We start from the raw sequence: 27,733 nt of genomic DNA, 5'->3' as shown, positions 1-27,733 counted from the left end.
CATGGGCCGGCACAGAAGGCTCCCCTACTCGGTGGACGTTGGCGGACGGTTGGAGCATGCAGGCACTGAGTTTTGTTGATGCCGGCTCCCGCCTGGGGATGCGCCCCCCTATGCCGTGCGATGACCGGAGGGCAAATTGCATGCAGAAATCCTGCTTTTCCCAAGACTGAGAACCAACCCTCAGCTCTCCCCTCCTGAGCCGTGAGGCGAGCCCAAGCAGCTTGGCACACACGGAAAAACACGACAACTAGCCAGCCACTGCAGCCCCCTTTTGCATCCCATTCTTCTCCCCGGCCCTATTGCGCGAACGGCCGGCAACCTTGCTCAAGGTGACACTACTTCTGGTCTCGTAGGTCAGCGGCGTTGGTCGGTGTGCACTTCAGCCGCCCTCAACTGCAGCCAGCAGCACCTGAGCGCTCCCTTGCCTTGCATGTTGGAACCGTTCCCCAGTCCCAGCTCAGCTTCCGCTTTGGGGCTGACTCCCTCAGAATTCCGGTCCATGGTACGGTGGACGCTTCTGCGGCTGGCAACTGGCTGGCTATATTCAACGTTGTGTCCGGGGCGATCCTCGACCTGTCATCGCTGCTCCCAAGCCCGCCAGATCCTGGACCACACCTCATCATTGGCCGGCATCTCCCGCTTCCCCCACAGATCTACACATGTATTTTGTCAGCCGTTGTCCCGTCCCACCACTCCACCCAAACACCAAGTAGTGCTGAATCACTTCCTGGTCGCCAGCGGTTGGGCCGTGTGCCGCCCCCTGGTCCAGTGCCAAGGTGCTGTCAGTGGCCCGTTAACCCCGAGAACCACTCTATATAGTGGAGTCATAGTGCATATATAGTGGAGCACTAACCACTCTTGTCCACTGGGCCACCTCTTTTCCGTCTCATCTCAACGATCTCCATCTCCTCCTGCCAAAAATCGAAAGGGTGTTGTCGATCCTCTTTGCATGATCTGATGACTCCATGATCGGATCTTTTTTCTCATTCTTGCCCCACCGGGCCCACCACCGCCAAATCATGACGAACAGAACCTGATCGACGTTCCTGGATATGGTCCAAGCATGGTAAAAGCCTCTCCAGCGAAGCTAGCACCTGTCAAGAGATTTTCCAGATGTTACCTATGGCCAAGGTTTGTTGGGATCCCGGCCACCCGCGGTCGAAAAAAGAACAAAAGAGCGAGAGAAAAAAACAGGGCAGCGGGAGAAATGGGTGAAGGGGGCAGGCGGGAGCTGGAAGAGGCCAGAGAACGAGGTGGTCGAAAAAAAAAGAGGAAATGAGGCAATCGATACCCAGTCTATAACTGATGTAGTTTTCTTCAACTCAGGTCCCACCTTGGCCTTCCGAGACATGATCGATCAATGTTCAGTGAGACCTGCAGTCTGGACTCATGGTAACTGAAATCAATACCTGAAGCCTTGAGTGATCAGCAACAAACAGTTTGTCCCACAAGATTCAGTGATACTTTACCGAGTACCTCATTCTACCTTTGAATTTACCTCCTCTTCATCCACGCAATTCTTCGATCATCATGAACCCCACCGGCAACATCACCGACATGAACATGGACTGGGCCGCGTACCTGACTGGTGTGGCACCATGCCGCTTTCCGCCCTTTAGCCGCTCAGCAAAGAGCGAGACTGCGCCCAACCGCCAGCCAATTGCATCGACAACCCGGGTGCCTGTCGAGCAGGAGGATCGCGAGAAGCTGCTAGAGCTGTCTAGAGCCGAAGACCGGGACGGGCTCGGTGCTGTGCTCCGAACGGCCTGGGCTGTGCTCCTGCGCTGCTACACAGGGCAGGACGACGTGACGTTTGGATTTCAAGGTGACACACCTCATCCCGTCGTTGCACGGTTCTGCCTTGATGATGCCGCGTCCGTCTCCGTGACCGTGGAACGTGCCAAGGCCGACTTTGCCAAGCATCTGCCCCCGGTCCCGGCCGAGCTGATCCGCGCCGGCGATCACCCGCTGTTTGACACTTCCGTAGTGCTGTGGGGCCTAACCAGGTCTTCGGCACCGCGTCGTGTTATGCCTCTGGTAAGTTAGATACTTTGTCAATTTTCCTAGTCTCACTTCATCGCGACCCTGGCTGCATAGCAAGTCAAGCTAGAGAGACACGTCAAAACTATACCCAAGACATCTCTCTCTTGAGACACCCCAGATCAGTAGCGCGAGGCCAAGATCCCTGACCCTGCTCAAAATGATCTGGACTTGGGCACTAACCCTAACCCATGATCCCTGGCTTCCCGTCCTATAACACCGTTTTGTATACCTAGCCCTAGTGATTATGTTAACAGCCTCATCTATAGCAGCAGCAACCACAACAACACAAGCTCCGCCTCCTTGTCAAAGGCGGGGAGTCAAGCTTGAATCTGTTCCTAGAGTGGAACAGTACGCTCTTGGGCATGCCCATGGCACAGGGCAACCTCATCGCCAGCACCTATGCCAAGATCCTATCGGCTCTCCTAGCGAGCCCTTTGGATGCCACACTAGGTACGCTGCCCGTTCTGAGCCGGGCCAACGAAGACCAAGTACAGTCGTGGAACAACGATGTGGTGATCGACCCAGTGGACCGGTGTGTGCATCATGTCATTGCCGACCAGGTGCTGGATCGTCCGGATGCAGAGGCTATCTGCGCGTGGGACGGCTCGCTCACCTATCGTGAACTCGACGCTGTGTCAGGTCGGCTGGCTGCACGCCTTGTTGGGTTGGGCGCAGGACCCGAAGTCCTGATCCCACTTTGCTTCGAGAAATCGGTACGTTGCATACCTACGTGACACGGTACGGCAGCCTTGCGAGAAGGTGTGTAGCTAATTTGGCGTGTATCAGAAATGGACAGTGATTGCCATGGTTGCAGTCCTGAAGGCCGGTGCAGCCTTCGTTCCTTTGGACCCCTCTCATCCCGTAGAGCGACTTCGGAGTCTCTGTGATTCGGTGGGAGCAGACATGGTCCTCTGCGCTCGTCAGCTGGTGCCAACTCTTACTCAGGTGGGGCTGGAGACAGTACTGCCTGTGGATGACCAGACTCTTGCGGAATGCCCCGAGTTGCCGTCTGATCAGCCTGGTCATTCTGTCATGACCAATGTGTCTAGCAGCAATGTTGCCTATGTCATCTTCACATCTGGCTCTACCGGCAAGCCCAAGGTAAGCAACATCATCTCTCCTCTCCCATCTCGCTGCTCGATGTTCGCTGCATCACAAATACCTGGTAACTGACTGAGTCATCCACAGGGTACCGTTATCGAGCACCGATCCTTCTGTTCCAGTGCCAGATCTCATGCTCCGGCGCTTCGAATCGATGGCACCTGTCGAGTGTTGCAGTTCGCAGCACATACATTTGATGCTAGCCTGGTGGAGATCCTGACACCACTCATGGTTGGAGCATGTGTTTGCATTCCCAACGAACAAGACCGGCTGAACGACCTCGCCGGGGCCATGAGCCGGTTGCGAGTTGATCATGCCGTTTTGACACCATCCTTTGTCGGTTTCCTTACCCCTGCTACCGTCCCTCAGCTTCGCAGGCTAGTTCTTGCTGGTGAGGCCATGTCACCTACGCACGTCACAACGTGGTCTCACATCGAGCTTGTCAATGGCTACGGTCCGGCCGAGAGCTCCGTCGCTGCTGTTGTCAACCCTCGCGTCGGCCCTGCCACCGAGGCCACTGATATTGGCATGCCTTGCGGTGTTCGTTGCTGGCTTGTCGACCCCACCGACCACACCCGTTTGGTGCCTGTCGGCTGTGTCGGTGAACTGCTCTTGGAGGGCCCGAGTTTGGCTCGAGGCTATCTCAACGAGCCGACCAAGACTGAGGACAGCTTTGTCTGGATGCATGGTCGACGCTTCTACAAGACGGGCGACCTTGCGAGATACAACTCGCCCAAGGGCTCTTTGAGCTATGTCGGTCGCAAAGACACACAGATCAAGTTCCACGGCCAACGTATCGAACTGGGAGAGATCGAACACCACCTGGCCGTCGATGAAAGCGTGAAGCATGCCCTAGTCCTTTTGCCCAAGCAGGGGCCATTGGCCAAGCGCCTGCTTGCGATTCTTTCCCTTCCGGACTCTGTCGGGTCTACCACCACCAGCTCCACTGGTACTTCAGTGTTGAGGCTGACTGAGAACTCTACCCTGACTGACCCTATTCTTCAGGGCATCCGTGAGCGACTGGGCACCCGTCTCCCGGCTTACATGGTGCCCTCCACTTGGCTATGCGTCGATGAAATTCCGATGTTATCGTCGCGAAAGATGGACCGCAAGACCGTGTCGACCTGGGTTGAATCAACCCTCACCAACGACCAGTGCCAGAAAATTATCATCAGACAACAGGTTGCGTCCAACACCGACTCTGTCGATGCTGACGGCAAGGGTTCCGACAATACCCCTAGCGATGCCAATCTCACAGACGCCGAGTCCAAGCTCCGTGGTATCTGGAGTTTGGTCCTGAATCTTCCTGCTGATCAGATTGATGTCGACAACCGGAGCTTCCTCAGCCTTGGTGGCGATTCCATCACTGCGATGGCGTGTGCAAGCCAGGCCAAGAAGGCAAACATGGGACTGTTGGTGCAAGACATACTCCGTGCCAAGTCTCTGAGACGACTGGCCGAGTGTGTCAGAGTCCTTGCAGAGCCGGAAGGACATGAGGCTGAAGACAAAGAAGAGGAACTAGCTCTCAACAAGCGGTTTCCGCTCTCACCCATTCAGCAGTACCACTTTCAGGCTCGCCGGCAAGCCGAGGGCGATGAGCACTTCAATCAGAGCTTCTGCCTTCGACTTGCGCGGCCTCTCGATGAGGCTGTGGTACGGAATGCCCTCAGAGCTGTAGTTCATCGGCATCACATGCTGAGGGCGCGCTTCGAACAAAGCCCGGAGACTGGCGAGTGGCAACAGTACATCACCGCCGATGTGGAGGGCTCTTACCGCCTTCGCATGCATAGCAGAATCTTAATTGCTGGTGAAGCCGATGCAAGCATTGCTAGCGCCCAAGGTTGCCTCAATGTCCGTCAAGGTCCACTCATCGCAGCCGAGTTGTTTGTAGCTCAAGGTCGCGATAATGGACACCAGGTACTCTTCATGACAGCACATCACCTAGTCATTGATCTGGTGTCTTGGAGAGTGGTGCTAGAGGAGGTAGAGGAGATTTTGGACAACAAGACCTCCGTTATCCACAGATCCCTCCCATTCAGAAAGTGGAGTGCTCTTCAAGCAAGTGACTGTCAAGTCAAGGATCTTGAAAAGCTGCTCCCGGGATCCGATCAGGTCCCTCCAGCACGCTTCGAGTATTGGGGTATGCAAGAGCGCCCAAACTTGTACGGTGATGTGGCCTGTGAGGGCTTCGAGCTTGATCCAAGTACAACGGGCCTTCTGCTGTCAGATCAGTGTCAAGCACCTCTTCGAACAGAGACAGTGGAGCTTCTCCTGGCAGCCCTTCTCTGGTCCTTCCGCACAGTCTTCACAGACCGCCCCATGCCAGCCATCTTTAATGAGGGACACGGCCGTGAACCTCCCCGACCAGAGATTGACATCTCTCGTACTGTTGGCTGGTTCACCACGCTATTTCCCGTGGCCTTGTCACGGCCCAAAAGCTTCGTGGATGCCCTTATCCAAACCAAGGACTCTCGGCGCAAGGTGCCGGGCAACGGTCGTCCCTATTTTGCGGCACGATTCCACACCAACGGTGGACGTGAGCGATGGGCTACTCATCACAAGGACATGGAAATCTCGTTCAACTTCCTGGGTCGATACCAGCAGCTCGAGCGGGTTGGTGCTTTGTTCCAGCCTGCATCGGGTGCCCTCATGGCCGGTGAAGCACATCCGGGCAGCCCAACAGCTGACTTTGGCCACATGGCTCTTCGATTCTCCCTCTTCGAAATCTCGGCCGTCATAGTGCGCGGTGCTCTGCGATTCGGCTTTGCTTGGAACCGCCATATGCTCCACCAGTCGTTGATCCACGATTGGGTTGCTGCCTGTCGCCAGACCTTGATCGATGCCCCTAGGGCCCTTTCCTCGCTCAGATATCGCCTCACGGCTAGCGATCTTGCGCTTATCCCCGAGCTGAAGCCCGCCGACCTTGCTACTTTTGAGGAAAGTCGCCTCCCCGGACTGACAGGAGGTCGAGGATGGGAAGCTGTCGAGGACATCTATCCGGCCTCACCCATCCAGCAAGGTCTCTTGATGAGTCGAACCAAAGACGGAGATTTTTATGCTGTCCGGCGAGTGCTCCGTTTCAAGCCGCATGCAGACCTTCCCTTGAGCACGGATAGGCTTGTGCAAGCCTGGAAGGGTGTTGTGCAACATCATGCGCTGCTTCGAACCGTCTTCATTGACGCGATCAGCTCTGTGCGGGCTGGCGGCTATGACCAGGTGGTGCTCAAGGATGTCGAGCCTTCGATACAGGTGCGGGGATGTCTGAATGAAAACGAGATGCTGGCAATGGCCAAAAGCCTGCAGCCCATGAAATACCAGGATAATAATGCCACCCAGCACCGCTTCTCAGTCTTCCATACCGCCGAACCCAGCAATGGCATCATCTGTGTTTTGGAGATGAGCCACACGGTGATGGATGGTGCATCCATGGATCTTTTGCTCCGCGACCTTGGCCGTAGCTACGAAGGGACTCTGAATGGGTTCCCGAAGCCACTCTTCAGCCCTTTTGTTTTCAGCCTTCAGCAGCGTGATTTGGATGAAGACGTGGCTTTCTGGAAACATCATCTCGAAGGTGCCGAGCCCTGCCACTTTCCAGTTTTAACCGATGGTCTCGTCATCCCGGACCACCAGAAGGAGCTTCGTTCGCTTCGTATCTCATTCACTGAGCTCAGCTCCTTGCGATCATTTTGCCAAGAGACTGGAGTCACTCTGCCAAACGCTTTCCATGCCGCATGGGCAGTTACGCTGGCCCGTTATACCGGCACCGATGATGTTTGTTTCGGTTATCTTGTTTCCGGCCGTGACGGCGAGCACGTCGAGGGCTCGGAAGACGCAGTCGGGCCTTTCATCAACATGGCCACTCAGAGGGTGAAACTCGAGTCATCTGACGATGCCCCTATGTCTTTGATGAGCCTTCTTGAGGCAGTGCAAAAAGAGCAGCTTGAAAGCATGCCATACTCTCAGGCATCTCTGGCTGAAGTTCAGCATGCACTGCATCTTCCCGGTGGGATGGCACTGTTCAATACGTGCATCTCGTATCGCCGACTTCTCCACCACACAGCCGAGACCAAGCCAGGATCGCTTGTTTGGGAGGATGTCGAAGCTATCCATGATCCTACAGAGTATCCAATTTCGGTCAATGTTGAGGTTGACGATGATGGCTGGGCTGCCATTGACATTGACTACTGGACAGACTCGGTCATCGACGCCCAGGCGCAGAATGTGGCTGCAACCTTCCTCCAGGTTTTGGCCAACATCGTCAAGCACGCAGAACAGCCCATTTCGCAGCTCGATTTCGTCCACGACACTAGCAAGGAGCTCATTTGGGCATGGAACAAGAACATGCCACCGAACACAGCGGAATGTGTGCACCGCATGGTGGAGAAACAAGTCGCTCTTCGACCCAATTCACCAGCCGTTCGCGGATGGGATGGTGACTTCACCTATCAGGAAATGAACACTCTAGCCAATCGCCTTGCTGAGCATCTTCGAGGTTTTGGTGTCGGGCCAGAAGTTTTGGTGCCTGTCTGCTTTGATAAGTCATCGTGGACCGTCATTGCCATGCTTGCCGTCTTGAAAGCAGGCGGAGGCGTTGTTCCCCTCGACGCTACTCACCCCGCCAATGCATTGGAGGGCAAGGTCCTTGACGCGGGTGCCATCATCGTCGTTGCTTCAGAGACACGTGCCTCCATGTTTGAGACGATGGTACCGTACGTGGTGGCGGTAGGAGCAGAGATGATGCAGAGTCTCGAGGATCTTGTTGTCGAAGAAGACCACACCGAGTCCTCACCAGAAGATGCAGCATTTGTTATGTTCACTTCCGGCAGCACCGGAAAACCGAAGGGTGTAATTCTTTGTCATCAAGCGCTCGTCTCCAGCGCCCTTGCACACGGATCAGCGCTAGGTTTGGGGCCACATACACGTTTCCTGCAGTTTGCAGCTCACACTTTCGACAACAGTCTGGAAGAGATGTTCACCAACCTCATCCATGGTGGCTGCGTTTGCGTTCCTTCGGAAGAAGACAGACTCGGGGACCTCCCAGGCGCCATCAGGAGGCTTGATGCCAACTTTATGGATCTGACGCCCACCGTGGCGGCATTGCTCCGGCCCGAGCAGGTGCCGAGCATTCGTGGTATGGCTGTTGGAGGGGAGGCTCTGACACAGGAGGTTCTCAATATCTGGGGCGGCGCGATCCCTGTGCACAATCAGTACGGGCCCAGTGAATGCTCCATCAACTCGACACACCGTCTCCACATTGACGCTAATGGCGATGTTGCGAATATTGGCACCAGCGTTGGCAGCGTTTCGTGGGTGGTGGACCCTCGCGACCACAATCGATTGGTACCCATTGGCTGCGCTGGCGAGTTGTTGATTGAGGGGCCCATCCTGGCCAGAGGTTATCTCGAGATGCCCGTCGAAACGGCGAGGGTGTTTGTGGAGATGCCTCACTGGGCTGCCCTGGACCCGTATCACTCAGAGAGAGGCGCCAGGAGGATGTACAAGACGGGAGACTTGGTAAGGTATAACTCGGATGGCTCGCTAATTTATTTAGGTCGAAAGGATACCCAGGTCAAGCTGCACGGGCAGCGTATCGAACTCGGCGAAATCGAACACCATGTGAAGGCGTGCCTTCCAGAAACCTCCCAATCATCTGTCGAGCTCATTTCAGTTGGACAATCTCAGAAGGCTCTTGGCGCCTTCATCTGTCTGACCCAGGAGGATCAGTCAGATGAAAAGATTGCTATTTTTCCCATGACCGCCCCTTTCCGATCCCTTGCCCAGACCATTGTCGACTCCATCTCCACCAAGATGGCCGCTTATATGGTACCATCTGTTTTCATCCCCGTCACCAAGATGCCCCTGACGTCCTCTGGAAAACTCGACCGAAAACGACTACGCAACATGGCACAGGCGCAGTTCGAGAAACTCGACAAAGACGACTCCAACGGTATCACGGCCTACCGACTCGGGGCGAAGAAGAGTGGTGGGCGGGCTCCAGAAACCGCCATGGAAAAGGAACTTCAGCAGCTGTGGTCGACCGTTCTCAATGTTGATCTTGAAGCCATTGGCGCCGACGACAGTTTCTTCCGTCACGGTGGTGACTCGGTCGGAGCTATGCGTCTCGCAGCGGCTGCACGACAGAGGGGTCTCGTTCTCGCGGTTGCCACCATATTCCAAACCCCAAAGCTCTCTGAAATGGCGAAGGATATGAAGACAAGCGAGTATCACAAGTTCGGATCGTTGAACGAGGCAGTCAACAACGAAAGCACTGTCGATTATCTGCCCGGGCCAACCAAGGCGTTCAGCCTCATTGCCTCAAAGGCTCCGCAGGACATTGAGGCTTTGCGCCAACAAGTAGCCTCGTTATGTCGGGTCAGTCCTGAAGTCGTGGAGGATATCTACCCCTGCACGCCACTCCAAGCAGGCCTTGTCGCAGCTTCACAAAGACAGCCCGGAGCATACGTTGCTGTCAATGCATACAAGCTGCCGGCCGGGACAAACTTGGAGCAATTCAAGCAAGCGTGGGCAAAGGTCGTTGCGTCCGAGTCCATCCTCCGTACAAGAGTTGTCTTTGTAGAAGATCTCGGCTTCTTGCAGGTTGTTGTTCAAAGCCCAATCTCCTGGACCACTCTGAAGGACATCAATAACCTCCCCGAAACCTCCCGCCACCTTCCACCACACGATGGCGGTATCCTGTCTCGCTACGCCATCGCGGGAGAGGAAAGCGATTCCCCGACTTTTGTATGGACCGCTCACCATGCCCTGTATGATGGATGGAGCTTGCCAACGTTGTTGGGCCGCGTCGAGCATCAGTACCACCACCCCGAGGCCCCTCTGGCGCCAGTGCCAAACTATTCACGCTTCGTCGAATACCTGTCCAATAGCGATACAGTCACCTCGGATGCGTTTTGGATCGAAGCTCTCTCCGGTTCTGCAGCTCAGCAATTCCCTCCACTGCCACGCCCGGGGTACGACGTAAAAGCCACCAACCAAGCGCGGCGATCAGTGCGGTTCACCCGTCCAAAAGGGACAGAGGTGACAATGGCGTCTCTGTTACGAGCAGCATGGGCGGTTGTGGTGTCCATCTACTCTTCGTCAGAGGATGTCACATTCGGTGAAGTGTTAAACGGACGTGATGTTCCTGTGGCTGGCATTGAAGAACTCGTGGGCCCAACCTTGACATCAGTTCCCAGGCGCATCCGCATCGACCGATCGCTCAGCGTGCAAGAAATGCTGCTTGAGATCCAAAGACAACTGAACGGTGCCATCCCCCACCAGTTTGCCGGACTGCAGCGGATCCGAACACTCAGTCCAACTGCTGCTGCTGCATGCGACTTCCAAAACCTCCTTGTTATTGACACAGCTGAAGAGGTGGCGGAAGATAGCCTCTGGAACAACCTTGCCGGCGGAGGATCGAAGCAAGGTGCGGACTTCTTTAGTTATCCGCTCAACGTGACGTGCACTGTCGGCTCTGGGGGTGCTTCAAACGACAGCATCATCGAGTTGTGTGCTTATTTCGATGCTGGCATCTTGGCCGAGTGGCAGGTGGTCCGGATGCTGGGCCAGTTTGGAACTGTGCTGGAGCGACTGTCTTCGATAGACAATCAGACAACAAGAATCGGGGAGATCGATCTGATGGGTGCTGAAGATAAGGAAAGGGTACGGGAGTGGAATCAGACTCCGAGTCCGGTTGTGGATCGTCGCGTGCATGACATGGTGCTCGAGGAACTGATTCGGCGGGGTAGCGGATCGACAGCCGTGGTAGGATGGGATGGAACCTTGTCGAATGGAGATCTCGACGCGCTCTCGGCGGTGCTGGCAAAGGAGCTATCGTCAAAGGGAGTTGGGCGTGGTGATGGCACTCGCTTCGTTCCCTTCTGTCTCGAGAAGTCGGTGTTTGCCGTGGTTGCACTGCTGGCCATCCTCAGGACAGGAGCAGCCTTTGTACCACTGGACCCAGCCCACCCAGTCGAGCGCATGAGGGAGATTGCAAGAGACTGCGACGCCAAACTTATTCTGTGCTCCCCGCAGTTTGAGAACACCTGCCTCCAGGTTGTCGACACCATCGTTCCTGTCGATCTGGCTAGTGTCAAGAGGCTGCTCGCGGCCACCACGGAAAGTGTTACTGGTGAGTTGACCCCGCCTGCCTACCGACCTACCCATCTTCCCGTTCATAATTGCTAACAATGAAATGATGGATCAGATCAAGGACAGCTTCAGCTCCACGATGTCTCTGTCCCGACCGACCCGGCCTATGTCATCTTCACCTCGGGCACAACGGGCAAGCCCAAGGGCACCCTCAGTATGTTTTCTTCATTTTTCATCTTCATCTTTGCTGTCTCTCATACTGACCGCTGCTCTCTTCCCGTCATCTTTAGTTTCCCATGCCGCCTTCTGCTCAGGTGCCGCTGCCCATGGGCCAGCCATGCTCATGAACCCTCCCTTCCGCTTCCTCCAGTTTGCATCTTACACCTTCGATGCCTCGATGGTTGAGATCTTCACCACTCTCATCATGGGTGGTAGTGTGGCCGTTCCTCGCGGGGAAGACCGCACCAACGGCAACATTGCTTCTGTCATGGAACAGATGGAAGTGACCATGACCTTGCTCACTCCCTCCTTTGCCCGTGTCCTGAAGCCCAGTGATGTCCCTCACCTCAAGACACTGATCCTGGGTGGTGAGGCCATGACGCAAAGCCATATTGACACCTGGGCTGACAAGGTCAACTTGGTCAACGCCTACGGCCCGAGCGAGTGTGCCGTGGTGGCTACCGTGAATCCCCGCATGCACCGCGCAGCCATCCCGTCCAATCTCGGAAGAGGAATTGGTCGTTGCTGGATTGTTGACCCCCAGAACCATAATCGCCTCGCACCACTTGGATCCGTTGGTGAGTTGCTCATCGAGGGTCCCACACTGTCGACCGGTTATTTGAGAAACGAGGCCAAGACCAGGGAGGTGTTTATCGAAGATCCTCAATGGGCCAAGGCGGAGTCTCTGCGCTTCCCAGACATGCCACCATCTTCTCCGCGCCGCATGTACAAGACCGGAGACCTTGTTCGCGTGTGCGACGATGTGTCTGGCGAGATGTTTTACATGGGACGCAAGGACTCGTCTCAAGCCAAGCTCAACGGCCAGCGCCTGGAGTTGGACGAGATTGTTCACCATCTAGCTGCTGATGATGGCGTCCGACATGCTGTGGTCACCATCCCCAAAACAGGTGCATGTGCCAACAGACTTGTTGCTGTTGTCTCTCTTCGATCAGCTCCCCCGGAGGCTGTAGACCCGGCTATCAAGTTCCATATTGTGACGTCCAGGCAGGCGTGCGACGCCGTCAAGCAATCAGAAGACCGATTACGACAGAAGCTGCCACCGTACATGGTGCCTTCCACCTGGCTTGTCCTTCAAGAAATACCGCTTCTGCCGTCTGGAAAACTTGACCGCACCAGTGTCGTCCGGTTTGTGGAAAATATTGACGAGGAGACTCTGGACACAATCAACCGCGCCCTCTCGTCTGCTGTCGACTCAGTTCACCAAGGTCACTCTGCCACACAGGATGATGTTGTTTCTGCGGAAGAGAAGCTCAAGTCTGTCTGGAGCCAGGTGCTCAATATCACACCAGACAGAGTTGGACGCAATGTCTCCTTCCTGCACCTTGGAGGTGACAGCATCACCGCAATGCAAGTCATGGCTCGCTGTAGATCACTGGGCCTCACTGTCACTGTGCGGGACATCATCAGCAGCAAATCGGTCCATGACCTCGCCCTGAAGGTTGACGCCCCTCGCCATCAACGACAAGGCCCGAAGGCCAACGGCGAGGACCAACACGACTTTGACCCATCGCCGATCCAACAGCTGTACTTCGAACAGCTGATGGGTGGCAATGCCCCATCTGCTGGATCTCGGAACTTCCATCAGTTCAACCAAAGTGTTCTGCTGAGGCTAGCAAAGCACGCTACCGCTCATGATCTCGAGCGTGCCATCCAGGCCTTGATCACAACACATTCGATGCTCCGCGCTCGGTTCCGTCGCGGGGGCACGGGACACTGGCGGCAGCGCATCACAACTGATGTCAGGGGCTCATATCGTTTCAAGACACACGCTATTAGCGACCAAAGTCGAATCGAGAAACGTGTTCAGAATTCTCAAAAGGCGCTCGATATCCAAAACGGTCCCTTGTTGGCAGCAGACTGGCTCACGGTGGGCAAAAGCGACAAAGATGTGTTCGTCTTCATCACGATCCATCATCTCGTGGTCGACGTTGTCTCGTGGGGCATCATTCTCCAGGACCTGGAAGACTTCCTCGCCACTGGGAAAATCATGGCCCCTGCGTCACTGTCTTTCCAGACATGGAGCCGTAAGCAGTCTGAGCAGGCCCAGTCGCAAAAGAATGGCTCCTCGTTGCTTCCGCACCACGAGCCTGCAGCCGAGGACCTGCAGTACTGGGGAATGATTGGTACCTCGAACGTTCAAGGCGATGTTGTTGAGGGTGCTATTGTTGAGTTGGACGCAGACACAACTAACCTGCTGCTTGGGCCGGATTGCCACAAGCCCCTCCAAACTGAGCTGGTTGACGTTTTGCTTGCAGCCTTGTTGGTTTCATACCGCAGCGCAACACCCGACCGGCAAGGTGCACCTACAATTTATAATGAAGGACATGGACGTGAGACGGGGGACGACACAGTTGATCTATCAAGAACTGTTGGATGGTTCACAACTCTATCGCCAGTGCACCTGCCAGAAGAGTCTTCCTTGGGTAAGACAACATGTGCCTGTTCTGTTTTGGGACATCATACTAATCTCACTGTATTTCTCGTAGATGGAGATATCGTCAACGCGATTCGCTGGATCAAAGACTATCGACGTCGTTTGCCCGAGAAGGGTCGCCCATACTTTGCTTACCGCATGCTCACCTCGGAAGGCCGCGAAAAGTACGGTCACCAGTGGCCCGTAGAAGTGGCCTTCAACTACCTCGGGCAGATGCAGCAGCTCAGCCGTACTGACAACTTCCTGCAATCCTGCGATCATCTCTCAGTGAACTCGGAATCTGATATCGGGAAAGACGTTCCCCGCTTGGCACTCATTGATGTGTCTGCAGTTGTCTCAGCAGGGCGTTTGAGGCTGTCGTTCTCGATCAACAAACACATGAAACGCCGGGATGCCATCAACACGTGGGCGAAGAACTGCCAAGGTCTTCTTCGAGAGGCCGCTGAAAGATTGATGGATCGTGCACCCGAGAAAACTCTCAGCGTATTCCCACTGTTGCCCCTAACCTACTACGGCCTGGAAAGTCTCAACGAGAGACTGCGGTCTATCGAGGTCAACCCCAGCAACGTTGAGGACGTCTACCCCTGTTCGCCGATGCAGCGCGGCCTGTTGTTGAGTCAGCTTCGTGACCCAGAAAAGTATGCCTACAGCGCCGTTTTTGAGGTTCAGTCTTCCGCGGGAGAGGTCAACCCGGAACGGCTGCACGATGCTTGGCAAGTTGTTGTCCAACGCCACGCAACTCTCCGGACGGTGTTTGTGGATACTGTCGGTGATGAGGGTTTGATGGACCAGGTCGTATTGCGCGAGTTCCCCGGCAGGGTTTATACCATGACCTGCGAGGACGCTGGTCAAGACGCTGAGAAGGCCATTGTTTTCTGTCTGGAGCAGATTCAGGGCATCGACTACAACGAAAAGAAGCCATCGCACCGCCTCATAATCTGCAACACGGCTAGTGGACGGACCTTTTGCAGACTCGAGATCAGCCATGCGATCTGCGACGGTTCTTCGATACCAATACTGCTCGATGACCTGGCGGATGCTTACGGTGATGGGGACGATTCAAAACCCATCAAGATCCAAAAGTCTGCACCGCTTTATCGCGACTACATGGCCTACATCCAGTCTCAACCTCGTGCCGACAGCGTTGCTTACTGGAAGAACTATCTCGACGGCGTTGAGCCTTGTCTGTTTCCCGCTCTCTCGGACGGCCACGCTCATACAGAGCCATCACTTGGGTCTCACATCATATGCTTTGACCGCCAAGTCATGGGTGAAGTCAACACATACTGTGCTGACTCGGGAATCACACTCTCGACATTGCTTCAATTTGTATGGGCCATGGTTGTGCGATCCTACACGGGTTCGGATGATGTCCTCTTTGGCTACTTGGCATCTGGAAGAGACCTCCCTGTGGCCAATATCGAGCATGCTGTTGGCGCCTTCATCAATATGCTCGTGTGTCGTGTCCACATTCCCTCTGATGCCGAAATTGCTGAAGCTTTAGACACCATCAAGGGTGACCTCGCGGATGCCATGGCACACCAGAGCTGCTCCCTTGCCGAAATGCAGCATGAACTGCGACTCGCCGGCTCGGCCCTTTTCAACACGGCTTTTACCTACCAGAAGCGAGGCCGTGCGCAGTCTTCTCCTTCGCAGTCCGATCTCCGGTACCGCGTCGTGAGTTCGGAAGACCCAAGCGAATATGTTGTGGCCGTCAACGTCGAGGCCACGGACGACAAGGTCGAGGTTCACTTCAGCCACTGGAGAAATATTATTTCGGACGCTCAGATCAGAAACGTTGCCAACGCCTTCCAGCAGACTCTGTACGATATCGTCACAGATAAAGGGGATGACTGCACTGTGGCTGAGATTGAGATGGTCGGCCCAGCCGGGCTCAGCCAAATCTGGTCGTGGAACAACTATGAACTACCGTGTGTGGAGCGGTGTATACACGACATCATATCGGAGCACTCTCTTCAACGTCCTTTAGACACCCCTGCTGTTTGTGGGTGGGATGCATCCTTCACCTATGTCGAACTCGAGGCTGCAGCATCAGCCTTGGCCCGCCATCTCGTTGAATGGGGACATGTTGGCCCAGACACCTTCGTGCCGCTCTGTTTCGAGAAATCCGCCTGGACTGTTGTGGCTCAAATTGCCGTTCTCAAGGCTGGCGGTGCGTTTGTGAATCTGGATCCCAGTCACCCAAGCAGCCGGCTCGAGCAGCTCATCCAGGATGTCGGGGCTCAAATCGTCCTCTGTTCCCCTCTGCATCAGGAGAAGATGGCCAAGATTGCACCAAAGACCCTCATCGTCAATGCCGATTCCATTACTACTTTCTCTCAGGAGCGGTCAGGGGCAACTTCTTTCCCAGCGAGGCCAACCAACGCCGCCTATGTCATCTTCACATCCGGCACGACGGGCAAACCAAAGGGCACAGTGATTGATCATGGAGCATTCTGTACAGGGGCTCTCGCTCATGCTCGTGCCATGTTCATGCACTCGGACTCGCGCGTCCTTCAGTTTGCTTCCTACACATTTGATGCAAGTGTCATGGAAACACTTTCTTGCCTGCTCGTTGGCGGTTGCGTATGTGTCCCCTCAGATGAGGCCAGGATCAATGATCTTGCAGCTGTGATCCGTGACATGAACATCACCTGGACCTTGCTCACGCCATCAGTGGCGAGCACCGTCAAGCCAGAAAGTGTTCCTTGCCTAAGGACACTTGTCACGGGAGGCGAAGCGATGGCAGCGGGTCACATTGAGCGCTGGGGTACCCAATGCGCACTGGTCAACGCCTATGGTCCTACAGAGTGCTCAGTGGTGGCCACTACCAGCACCAAAGTCGATGAGTCGCATCGCGTATGCAATGCCGATCGGTCCAGTATTGGCAGTGCGGTAGGTGGTCGTGTCTGGGTTGTGGACCCCCAAAACATCCACCGCCTGGTGCCTGTGGGTGCCATTGGTGAGCTTGTGGTTGAGGGAAGATTGGTCGCTCGAGGCTATCTCAACAATAAAGAACAGACAGACAAGGCGTTCATCCGATCACCCCCCCAATGGATGAGCCATCCGGTCCTTGAAGGCATCGAACAGACCTATCCACCAGGTCTCACTGTTAGTATCTACAAGACCGGCGATCTCGTGCGATGCAACTCGGACGGATCCATCTCCTACGTGTCTCGAAAGGACACACAGATAAAGTTGAACGGAAGACGCATTGAGCTTGGCGAGATCGAATCTAACTGCTTGGCGGGCCTTCCAGCGGACTCACAGCTCGCTGTCGATATCGTCACTCCTGCCAGCAGCCGGGCCGCAACAAAGTCACTGGCTGTCTTCTTCTGCTGCAAGGTTGTGGAAGAGGCTGCCGATACACCTGCTGGGTTCTGCCTCCTCCCCATGAGTGACCCACTCCGTCAGGTTGCCCAAGCCCTCAAGACTCACCTCATCGCCGTCATTCCTGCCTACATGGTCCCACAGCTCTTTGTGCCTGTATCTGGAATGCCCTGGACCAGTGCAGGAAAGCTTGATCGTAGACAGCTGCGTCGAGCCATCGAGGAAGATGTCAGCAGAGAGCTTTTGGCCGGCTACAGGTTGTCTGCCGGTGCTGCAACCAGCAAGCGCCGCGAACCAGCCAGCGAGGTTGAGAAGAAGTTGCAAGGTTTGTGGGAAACCGTGCTGGGGCTGCCGAGTGGTTCTGTGAGCCTTGACGATAGCTTCTTTGGTTCTGGCGGCGACTCCCTCACTGCCATGCGTCTTGTAGGCGCTGCACGCGCCCACAAAATGGTTTTGTCTATCTTGGATGTATTTGAGAAGCCCACCCTCGCCGAGATGGCACTCGCTTGTGTTTGGGAACAAAACACGACAACGTCAGTTCAGCAAGCACTTCAGCCATTCGACCTCGTGCCCTGCCCCAAGACGAAGCTCGATACCCTTCTCCATGAGGTGTCTTCCCGTTGCCATATGGACCGTCAAGTGATCCAAGACATATACCCATGCAGTCCATTGCAAGAAGGACTTGTTGCTCTTGCCAACAAACAAGAGGGTGCATACGTGGCCGTCAATACTCTACAGCTTCCACACAACGTCGATATGGATTGCTTCAAGGCAGCCTGGCAGAAGGTTATCGACGACACGGATCTCCTACGAACTCGGATAGTCCACACAGCCACTTCCGGGTTTCTGCAGGTGGTCACCGCACCTCAGCCTGTCGTCTGGCATCAAGATGACCACCTAGACGAGGCTGACTTGCGAGGCAAGGCATTGGGGCATCAAAACGGTGGCGAGCTCACTAGGTATTCTTTTGTGAAGCACGGCCACGCTTGCCACTTTGTCTGGGCTATCCACCACGCTCTTTACGATGGATGGAGTCTCCCTCTCATTGCCCAACGAGTCCAAGAGACTTACCGCCAACTTCAAATGTCCGAAACAGCCAAATTCTCCTTGCCCGACGAACCCAATAGCCATGCTCGCTACGCCAGTTTCATCCAGTATTTGGGTCAGCGCGATGTTTCTGCCTCGGAGATGTTCTGGACCAACCTCCTTCATGGCGCATCGTCGGTTACACATTTCCCGCAACTCCCTGCAACTGTGGCATCTATGAATACTACGACGAAGAAATTCCGGGCAGAGACATGCAAGCTCAATCTCGGCCGAGCACAGGTTCTTGCAGACATCACAATCCCCACCCTGATTCGGGCGGCTTGGGCCATCACCCTCGGCGCTTACACTGGGACTGAAGATGTAATCTTTGGTGAGACGTTGTCTGGTCGCAATATCGACCTACCCGGCGTCATGGAGATGCCAGGACCCACCTTCACAACAGTCCCCACAAGAGTTCGGCTATCACGAGATATTCCTGTAGTCCAATTACTACGCAACATCCAGGCGCTGACAAGCCGGTTGGCCCCTCACCAACATCTGGGACTGCAGCATATCAAGAAGCTTAACCAAGACTGCGCGGGCGCTTGTGATTTCCAGAATCTACTGACGATTCAGAGCTCGCCGTCTTCCCGACAAAACACCGAGTTTGCAGACGTCCCCTGGGACTTTCAAGGGGGGTCTTCCACAGAAGGCTTCTTCACACATCCGCTTGTGCTCGAATGCACCGTTTCTGATGCGGGCATCCAGGCGACCATTCACTCGGACGAGGATGTCCTTTCAGACTGGCAGACCAAGCGCCTTGTGCAGCAGCTCGAGTCTGTTTTACAAGCACTTGCCAGTGCCTCCAAGAGCGTCAACACCACTCTAGCCAGCATCCAAGTCATCAGTGCCGATGACCAGGCGCTCATTGCCAAGTGGAACCGCATCAACGCCCAGGGAGATATCGAGCACCTCGTTGACTCGTGTATTCACAGTCTCTTCTTGAGAGAGGCTTCCGCACATCCAGACCGCGTTGGAATCAGTGCCTGGGATGCTGAACTCACGTACGGCGAAGTCAAGGAGCACGCGACTCGGTTGGCGTTCCGTCTGAGGCAGCTTGGAGTCGGCCCAGAGACCATGGTCCCAGTCTGTGTTGAGCGGTCTGCTTGGGCCGTGGTCACGTTGCTGGCAATTCTTATGAGTGGTGGCGCATTTGTGCCCTTGGATCCCGATCATCCTGCTGCTCGACACAAGGATATGATAGAGACAGTCAGCCCACCATTGCTGCTCTGCAGTCCTGCATACGCCACCCGGTTCCAGCATCTCGTCAAGACTTGCCTGTTTGTGGACAGCGACATTATCCGCGGCCTCCCTTCGGGTGGCTTAGGACTTGTCAATAAGAATGGCGCCCGCCCTGACAATACGGCCTATGTTCTCTTCACATCGGGCAGCACCGGGCGTCCGAAGGGTGTCGCGGTTGCTCACCGTGATTTCTGCAGCAGCTCTCGTGGCTACGCCCGTGCAACCCACATTAAGTCGTCCTCGCGCGTTCTGCACTTTGCCTCGCTCACCTTTGATGTCGCCCTGATGGAGGTGCTTACGCCCCTGACGCTGGGAGGATGTGTCTGCGTTCCTACAGGAGAAGAGCGGCTGCATAACCTTGGCGAGGCGATTGTAAGACTGCGCGCCACATGGGCATTCCTCACACCGTCAGTGGCCCATTTGCTTGACCCTGATATCATCTGCCCTACGCTCAAGACTCTTGTGTGTGGCGGCGAGGCCATGTTGGCCGAGACTGTCGAGCGCTGGGCTGATCGTCTGGAGCTCATGAACGGCTACGGTCCTACCGAAGCGTCAGTGTTGGCTGTTGTGAACCCCCGTGTTTCAATGGAGCGTGATTCAAGCATCATTGGTCGCGCAACAGGGGCAGCACGTGCGTGGGTTGTGGATCCTAGAGAGAACTACAATCATCAACTGGCACCAGTTGGAGCTGTGGGCGAGCTTGCTATCAGCGGTCCACTCCTCGCTCGGGGGTATCTCAATGACCCTCAAAAGACAGCCAAAGTGTTCATTGACAGTCCGGCGTGGGGGCGCGGCCCTGCTGTTGGAGCTGTGCTCGCTACTCGTATCTATCGCACCGGAGATCTCGTTCGATATCGACACGACGGTGCTCTGGAGTTCTTCGGCCGCCGAGATGGCCAGGTCAAGGTCAACGGCCAGCGGATTGAGCTGGGTGAGATTGAAAGCCGCCTGTCTGTTGATGATCGTGTAAGCCTGGCATTGGTGGTCCAACCCAAGGCAGGGCCTTGCAAACGACAACTGGTAGGCGTCCTCACCCTTGGTGGTGATGCTCATAGCCATCCCAACACTGGCGACAATCAGAATGGGGACGAGGTCTCCATCACTCAAGATTGCTGCCCAGTTGCGGGTTCCGCTGACCGTCTTGCCCGAATTCGCACTGCCATTGCCGACATTCGGAGCAACCTCGGAGACTCGCTCCCGCACTATATGGTTCCTTCTGTGTGGGTTGTTCTTGAGAGGATGCCTGTGGTAGTGTCGGGCAAGTTGGATCGAGTCAAGGTGGGAAGATGGGTTGAGAGCCTGGATGACGCGGCGTATGAACGGATATCGCATGACTTTGGGCTTGCAGGGGAGGATGAAGAAGAGATCGAGGTGACCGGTCCCATCAAGACTCTGAGAGACATCTGGGCCAAGGAACTCAACATCCCCGCAGATCGTATCAAACTGAACAAGGCATTCCTTAGTCTTGGTGGCGACAGTATTACGGCCATGGGCGTGGTCTCGCGTGCCCGTGTCGCCAAGATCAAACTGTCGATTCAGGATGTTCTTCGCTCCAAATCTATCGTCCACCTTGTTGAGCTCGCAAAGTTCTCGCACTCGGAGCCCTCTAGCAACCAAGGACCCAAGGCTGAGAGCGGTGAGGACAAGCCATTCCCTCTGTCACCGATTCAGACCTTATACATGAGCTCTACCACCAAGTACTCAGGCGACGCACGCTTCAACCAAAGCTTCTCTGTCAGTGTTGCACGGCATATCACATCCGACACCATCAAGCAGGCGATCGAGTCGATCGTTGCACGACATAGCATGCTACGCGTGCGATTCAATAAGACGACCAGAGGTACCTGGCAGCAACAAGTCCAAAAGGTATGTCCCTCGATCGCCTCCTCATGTCTCGTGATGCCCTCGAATACTAACGAAGTAATCAGATACAGGCCAATGCCTACTGCCTCGTACAACACCGGGTCAATTCTCGCCGTGATATTCCTGCCATCGTGGCCACGGCTCAGAACAGCTTGGATATTGAGAGGGGTCCTGTGTTCCGAGTAGATGTTTTTGACGCCATGGCTGAAGACGAGACCATCATTTCCATGATTGCCCACCATTTGTGCGTCGACATGGTCTCATGGCGTATCATCGTCCAGGACCTTGGTCAGTTCTTGGAGACGGGTTCGTTGCCACAGGACGAATGCCTTTCCTTCAAGGAATGGTGCACCATCCAAGCTGCCAACACCGCATCACTTGACAAGGACACTCTCCTCCCCTTCAAAGAGGTCCCAGCTAATCCCCTGTACTGGGGTGTGCGTAACCCTCTGACATACGGCACAACGGAGACCAGAGCATTCTCACTCGACGAGAGAAACACAAAGATGGCTTTGACTGATTGCCACAAGACGTTCAGAACGGAGCCATCTGAGCTGTTCGTGGCAGCTGTTGGCCACGCATTCTCTATGGTCTTCCAAGACCGGGTCACACCCACAATCTACACCGAAAACCATGGGCGTGATCAAGCGTCGGATTCTGAAGTGGACTTGACTCAGACCGTCGGATGGTTCACGTCGATCTGTCCCTTGCATGTTCCGGGCGGGGTTGATGAGGTAGATACGGTGCGCAGGACCAAGGACATGCGACGCAGCATTCCAGAGAACGGTCGTTCGTACTTTGCCAGGAAATGGCTGGATCCTGCCGCCAACAAAGAAAATTCGACACCCATGGAGGTCCTTTTCAATTACCTTGGAGCTGGTGTCCGGAATGTCGACGATGCAGACGACTCGATTGTGAGGGCAGTCGACCTCGCTGACCATGAAGGGCTAGTAGCCGATGTGGGACCCCAAACACCAAGGCTTGCTTTGTTCGAAATTTCGGCCATTGTGGTAAACAACAAGCTTCAGTTCAGCTTCGTGTACGACAAGGGCCTTCAGAAGCTCAACGATGTTCGCCGTTGGGTTGATCTCTGCAAACAGAGCCTCGAGAAGATGGTCGCTTCTCTCGTCCAACAACCGGCAGAGCCAACCTTGAGCGATTATCCCCTCCTGACCCCCCTGACGTATGGTAACCTCCACAAGCTCAGTCAGACCGAGCTTCCACGTCTTGGAGTGCACTCTATTTCCGATGTCGAAGACATATATCCTTGTACCCCTGTGCAGGAGGGCATGTTGATTGGGCAGCTACGCGATGTGAACGCCTATTTCTTCCATGGCATCTACGATGTCAAACACGCTGACTGTCGTCACCGGTTGGATGCTAACAAGCTCCTGCATGCATGGCAAAAAGTGGTCGACCGTCACGCTGCTCTGAGAACCGTGTTTGTGGAGAGTAGCAGACGGGGAGCGGTTTTCGATCAGCTGGTGCTCAACAGGGCAGACTCGGGTGCTGTGCTGTTGAGGTGCAGTGACGAAGATGTCTTTGGCCGCCTGAGCCAAGTGACGATTCACGCGTCTGCCAAACTCCGAAAGTCCAAGCGTCAACCTCAGCTCCCACACCAACTGACCATCTGCACGACTCCAAGCGGCCGAGTTGTGATCAAACTGGAAATCAACCACGCGGCTGTTGATGGCGGTTCCCTTGCCATCATCCTTCAAGAGCTTGCTTCTGCATACAGTGGGTCTCTCGAGCTCCGCGCAGGCCCTCTGTTCAGCAAATATGTCCAGTACATCCGCAGTCTACCTGCCGGCGCCGACACCGAGTATTGGATGACATATCTGAAGGGTATCCGGCCCTGCTATTTCCCCAAGCTCATTGAGGATACTGCCACCGACAGCTCCAACGACAGGAGACTCGGCTCTTTGACCCTGCCATTCGATCGGTTTTCGGAGCTGCGTCAACTGTCAGAGCATGCCCACGTCACCCTGGCAAACATTATTCACACAGCATGGGCTTTTGTTTTGCGAAAGTACACCGGAAGCGATGATGTCTGCTTCGGGTATCTGACGGCAGACCGCGACGCCCCGGTTGATGAGATTGACAAAACGGTCGGGACTCTGATCAACATGCTCTGCTGCCGCATCCAAGTCACTGAAACCCAGGCACTTGAAGATTTGTTCCGTGCAACTCAAGATCAGCATTTGCAGAGCGTGTCGTTCCAGCGTTGCTCTCTCGCCCGGGTTCAGCACGAGCTGGGCCTCGCCGGGAAGCCGTTGTACAACACTTCTATCTCGACACAGAACCATGGGAACGGGAACGATTGGGGGCGCGGTGATGGAATTCGGCTCGAGATGGAAACAGCACACGATCCCAGTGAAGTGAGTCAACGCTGCACCTACTAACCCTTCTGGTAATCTTGAGCTTCGCTAACTCTACGGTCAACAGTATGCTGTCACTGTCAATGTTGACACATCGAGAAATAGCGAGGGTGTGGTCTTTCGGTACTGGACTAATCACATCACGGCTGAGCAGGCTGAAGAAATGGCACAAACCATGGCCAGCATTCTCAACGCATTCATTTCCCAGCCAGCAAAGTCTGTTGCCGCTCTGGACTTGGCCATCTCACACCGCTCCACTGCCGGATACCTGGGGCCCGAGAACATTCCTAGCAGCGGACGGACATCTTCCAGTGCCGACTCTTTCCAGACTGTCCCGTCGCAAGGACCACGGAGCACTTCGCACAAAACCACACTTCTGACGTTGTGGAGTGCATTGTTGGACCTTCCACAAGATTCCATCAGCGGGCCAGACAGCTTTTTCGAACTTGGCGGTGATAGTATCACGGCCATGAAGCTGGTTGGTGAAGCCAAGGACCATGGGCTTGCCCTCACAGTCGCTGACGTTTTCCGAAATCCATGCCTGGATGACATGGCTGCGAGCGCAAGCGCCGCCGATACGTACGCTTCAGATGAGTCAACGGCAAACGGGGCCGATGGATTCACCAACATGACAGCCTCCATGCTTCAGGATTCTCACGAATACGAGCGATTCTCCCTTCTTGCGGCTTCCAATGTTGACGCTTTCCTTCAGACGGACATTGTCCCTCAAACGGGTGTCTTTAGAGGGGGGTTGTCTGACGTTCTTCCCGCCACCGACTTCCAATCGTTGGCAGTCGCCGGCTCGCTTCTCAGATCTCGCTGGATGCTCAACTACTTCTACTTGGATGGCGATGGGCTTGTCAACTTGGCCCGGTTGAAACGAGCATGCTTCCGTCTGGTGCAGTCCCTGGATATTCTCCGCACCGTCTTCGTGCCTTCGGGCGGGCGATTCCTCCAAGTAGTCTTGCGGACAGTTCGACCAGCCTTCCACGTTATGGAGGTGGAGAACGAAGATCAGCTCGACACTGCTACACAGGAGATGCAGAGACGGGGTGGATTTGAAGGAGAGCTCGACGTCGATGGGGAGACAACACCACGTCTCGGCGAACAGTTCGTGCAGTTTACGGTTCTGCGCTGTCGCCAAAGCACTCGCCACAGAGTCCTCCTGCGGATTTCTCATGCCCAATATGACGGTGTGTGCTTCCCAAAGATCCTGGATGTTCTTGTTGCCGAGTATCGTGGCGAGTCGGTGGAGCGTCCACCATCTTTTGCAAATTATCTACGAGCATCTGCTGGCACCTTGACATCGGAACATTACCAACACTGGAAGAAGCTTCTTCACGGTTCATCCATGACCGAGGTTGTCCGCCGCACGGGGCCAAACTATCGGAGAGCCGGGACTGGAGCAACCGCCTGTCTGAAAAAGGTTGTTTATTTGCCCCTTGTGGACTCGGGACGCGTCACCACCGCAACTGTTGTCAAGGCTGCCTGGGCCTATGTCCTGGCGCAAGTCTCGGCCAGCAACGATGTGGTGTTTGGCCACACCGTCAGCGGCCGCAATGCATCAGTCGCCGGCGTTGAGAGCATGATTGGCCCTTGTCTCAATCTGCTTCCAGTTCGTGTCAAGTTTGGCACGGCCGGCAGCACAGCAAGGAAGGTTCTTAATCAGGTTCAGGAGCAGCAAGTTGCGAATATGCCACACGAGGTCCTTGGCTTCCGTGAGATTGTTCGCCATTGCACCAGCTGGCCTCGCTGGACCTACTTCACCACCACAGTCCAACACCAAAATGTCGACCAAAGCACTCATGTGAGACTTGGTGATGTTGACTACCGCGTGGGGTGCGCAGCAGGTGCCGACGAAGACTTTTCTGATCTCTCTATATTTTCACAGCGAGCGGAAAGTGATGGAGCTGATATGTACGAGATGATGCTCAGCTTTGCCGAAGACGGCCCAGTTCCCCGCGAGTTTGCTGAGCGCGCATTGGACATGCTCTGCAGCGCCGCAGAATTGTTTTGCGCCAACCCTGATACACCACTGCCGTCGGACACTGAGGTTTCTGGTGCCGCTCATCAGTTGCCGTTCAACGATATTTCCACACAAGACAACGACGAGGATACTTTTGCTGTATCCCGCTTGCGACATGTCAAGAAAAGCCAGATCGACAACCTCTCCACACTGGTCAAGAAGGCTTGGTTCCAGGTACTGAGTCTGCCAGCGACTGACGATACCATTGATATGGACACATCTTTCTTCGCCGTTGGAGGAGACATTGTTGATCTTGCGCAGGTAGCATTGCTACTGGAACAAAAAGGTCTGCCGGAGCCCAGGTTGGAGGATTTGATTGACCATGCCACCTTGAGGGGTCACATGGCTGTCGTTGCTTCTCTATCTGGCGCGGTCTCAACTACTGATGACAGGAGAATCACTACGGCTGGGCATCAGGGTGACAGAGCTAGCATTTTGACGGTGCCTAGTGTCCATCAGGATGACAACTCGTTTGCCAAGGTGGTGAATATTGTGAGGATGGCGAAGAAGTTCATGGTTAAACCTAAGGCTAAAGGACAGAGGGTGCAGGCTGCTATTTGAGCAGGTATTGAAGATGGCGTGGGCAAATGTTAACGAGGGAAATATAAGGGATAGGATACTGACCAAGTGAAAAGGGGGCAACGCCGTTGTGGTGAGACAAGGTTGGCAGGGATTCGGGCAGTTTTTGTTTTTCCACTGTTTTTACAGTCTCTTGATTTCAGTTGGTATTTGGAGTCGTTATTTGGAATTTCTGCAGATTTTTACAGAACAAGAGGTGTTGGGTGGTGTTTATATCTAGGTCGTTTCATTCTCCTTTCATAAGTTCATTTTCTAGAACCAAACTTGTGCTACTACTCTACTTATCACTCTCAATCTTTGTGAACGTTCGTACTGGTACCTACTTGGCTTTGTGCCGCCATCCAAATGTTGTGCTTTTCAACAGCCCGATGGCTCTCAGCTCATTGCAGACAAACGCCATATCACCCTCATTCAACGCTAGCAAAACCTCCCATTTACCCTCTTGTTCGTCTGTGCCAGCCTGTCGTTCGTTCCCCTGGCGTCGCGGAAGGATGTTCATGCTCCCGTCGTTGTCGGTCCACGTTTTCCTCGCCCAGTCTGGCCGGCTGTTGACCGTCCCGAGGATACCGAACCGGACGTCTGCGCCGAGGAAGCCCCAGGGTTACTAGGTGCTTTGGATAGTGAGGGGGTGATGTTGGGATCTGTGGAGGTGCTGGCGGTGATGGATTGGATGCTGTAGCGGATTTTGGAGGGCGGCGGTGGCGATTTGTGCAATATTGGAAGGGGTTTGGGGTTGATGGTCGGGTGAGGAGGGAGCAACAGGCTTTGACGGGGGAAGTTGAAGGCCATGAGGGTGAGATGTACTGGGAATTGACTGTGGAGGTGGGATTGCTCTGCTGTTGAAGTCCTTCTTAAGATTGATGCAGCTTGGGGTCACCAGGAATGGTTTCGAGCACTTGAAGTAGACTGATTCCATCACAAACAGTGTGATGTGAGGCAATACAGAGAAGCAAACCACCTTCAATGAAGCTAGCCTTGAGCGTCAGGGGGTGGCAACTCTCACCTGGTGAGAGAGAGAGAGAGATAGAGAGAAAATATCTTGCTCCATCAACGCAGGCGGAATATCGAGGTCCAGGAGCTGCTCGTATGTGTAAGGGAACTTTTTCTTGGTCAGGACTTCATGGCAGAAAACCTCATGAGGAAAGACATTGATATTGAAGTTGTTGAGATCTCGCTGTATACGACTTGAGCCGTGGTTGAATCGGCTAGGTGCACGACTTGGCCGGCCAGGAACGGCCAGCGTTTGAAGACCCTGTGCAAGCCTTTCAGGAGATAGTCCACTGCAGCCAATATTTTGTCGGTGTCGGGGAATCGAAAGCCGTA

At 54.8% G+C, this 27,733-nt stretch overlaps 2 protein-coding genes across 2 annotated transcripts; one reads left to right on the top strand and one right to left on the bottom strand.

Annotated features, from left to right (window-relative positions):
* The first annotated feature begins 440 nt into the window (after positions 1–440).
* Positions 441–27,316, top strand: QC762_0072580 (NRPS protein). Its single transcript, XM_062883762.1, has 9 exons — positions 441–2,037; positions 2,310–2,756; positions 2,830–3,144; positions 3,232–11,272; positions 11,348–11,446; positions 11,523–13,895; positions 13,959–21,430; positions 21,493–23,805; positions 23,873–27,316. The coding sequence occupies exons 1-9, from the start codon at positions 1,531–1,533 to the stop codon at positions 26,390–26,392; spliced, it is 24,087 nt and encodes an 8,028-aa protein (XP_062744084.1). The 5' UTR covers positions 441–1,530; the 3' UTR covers positions 26,393–27,316.
* QC762_0072590 (uncharacterized protein) lies at positions 8,044–9,319 on the bottom strand (the record flags this gene model as incomplete). Its single annotated transcript, XM_062883763.1, has 2 exons — positions 8,389–9,319; positions 8,044–8,338 (listed from the first exon to the last, which is right to left on the bottom strand). The coding sequence occupies exons 1-2, from the start codon at positions 8,526–8,528 to the stop codon at positions 8,044–8,046; spliced, it is 435 nt and encodes a 144-aa protein (XP_062744085.1). The 5' UTR covers positions 8,529–9,319.
* Positions 27,317–27,733: the final 417 nt, after the last annotated feature.

This window comes from Podospora pseudocomata, chromosome 4 (assembly GCF_035222375.1).
Source record: "Podospora pseudocomata strain CBS 415.72m chromosome 4, whole genome shotgun sequence".
NCBI classification, from domain to species: domain Eukaryota; kingdom Fungi; phylum Ascomycota; class Sordariomycetes; order Sordariales; family Podosporaceae; genus Podospora; species Podospora pseudocomata.
This window is presented reverse-complemented; position numbering and strand designations above follow the sequence as displayed.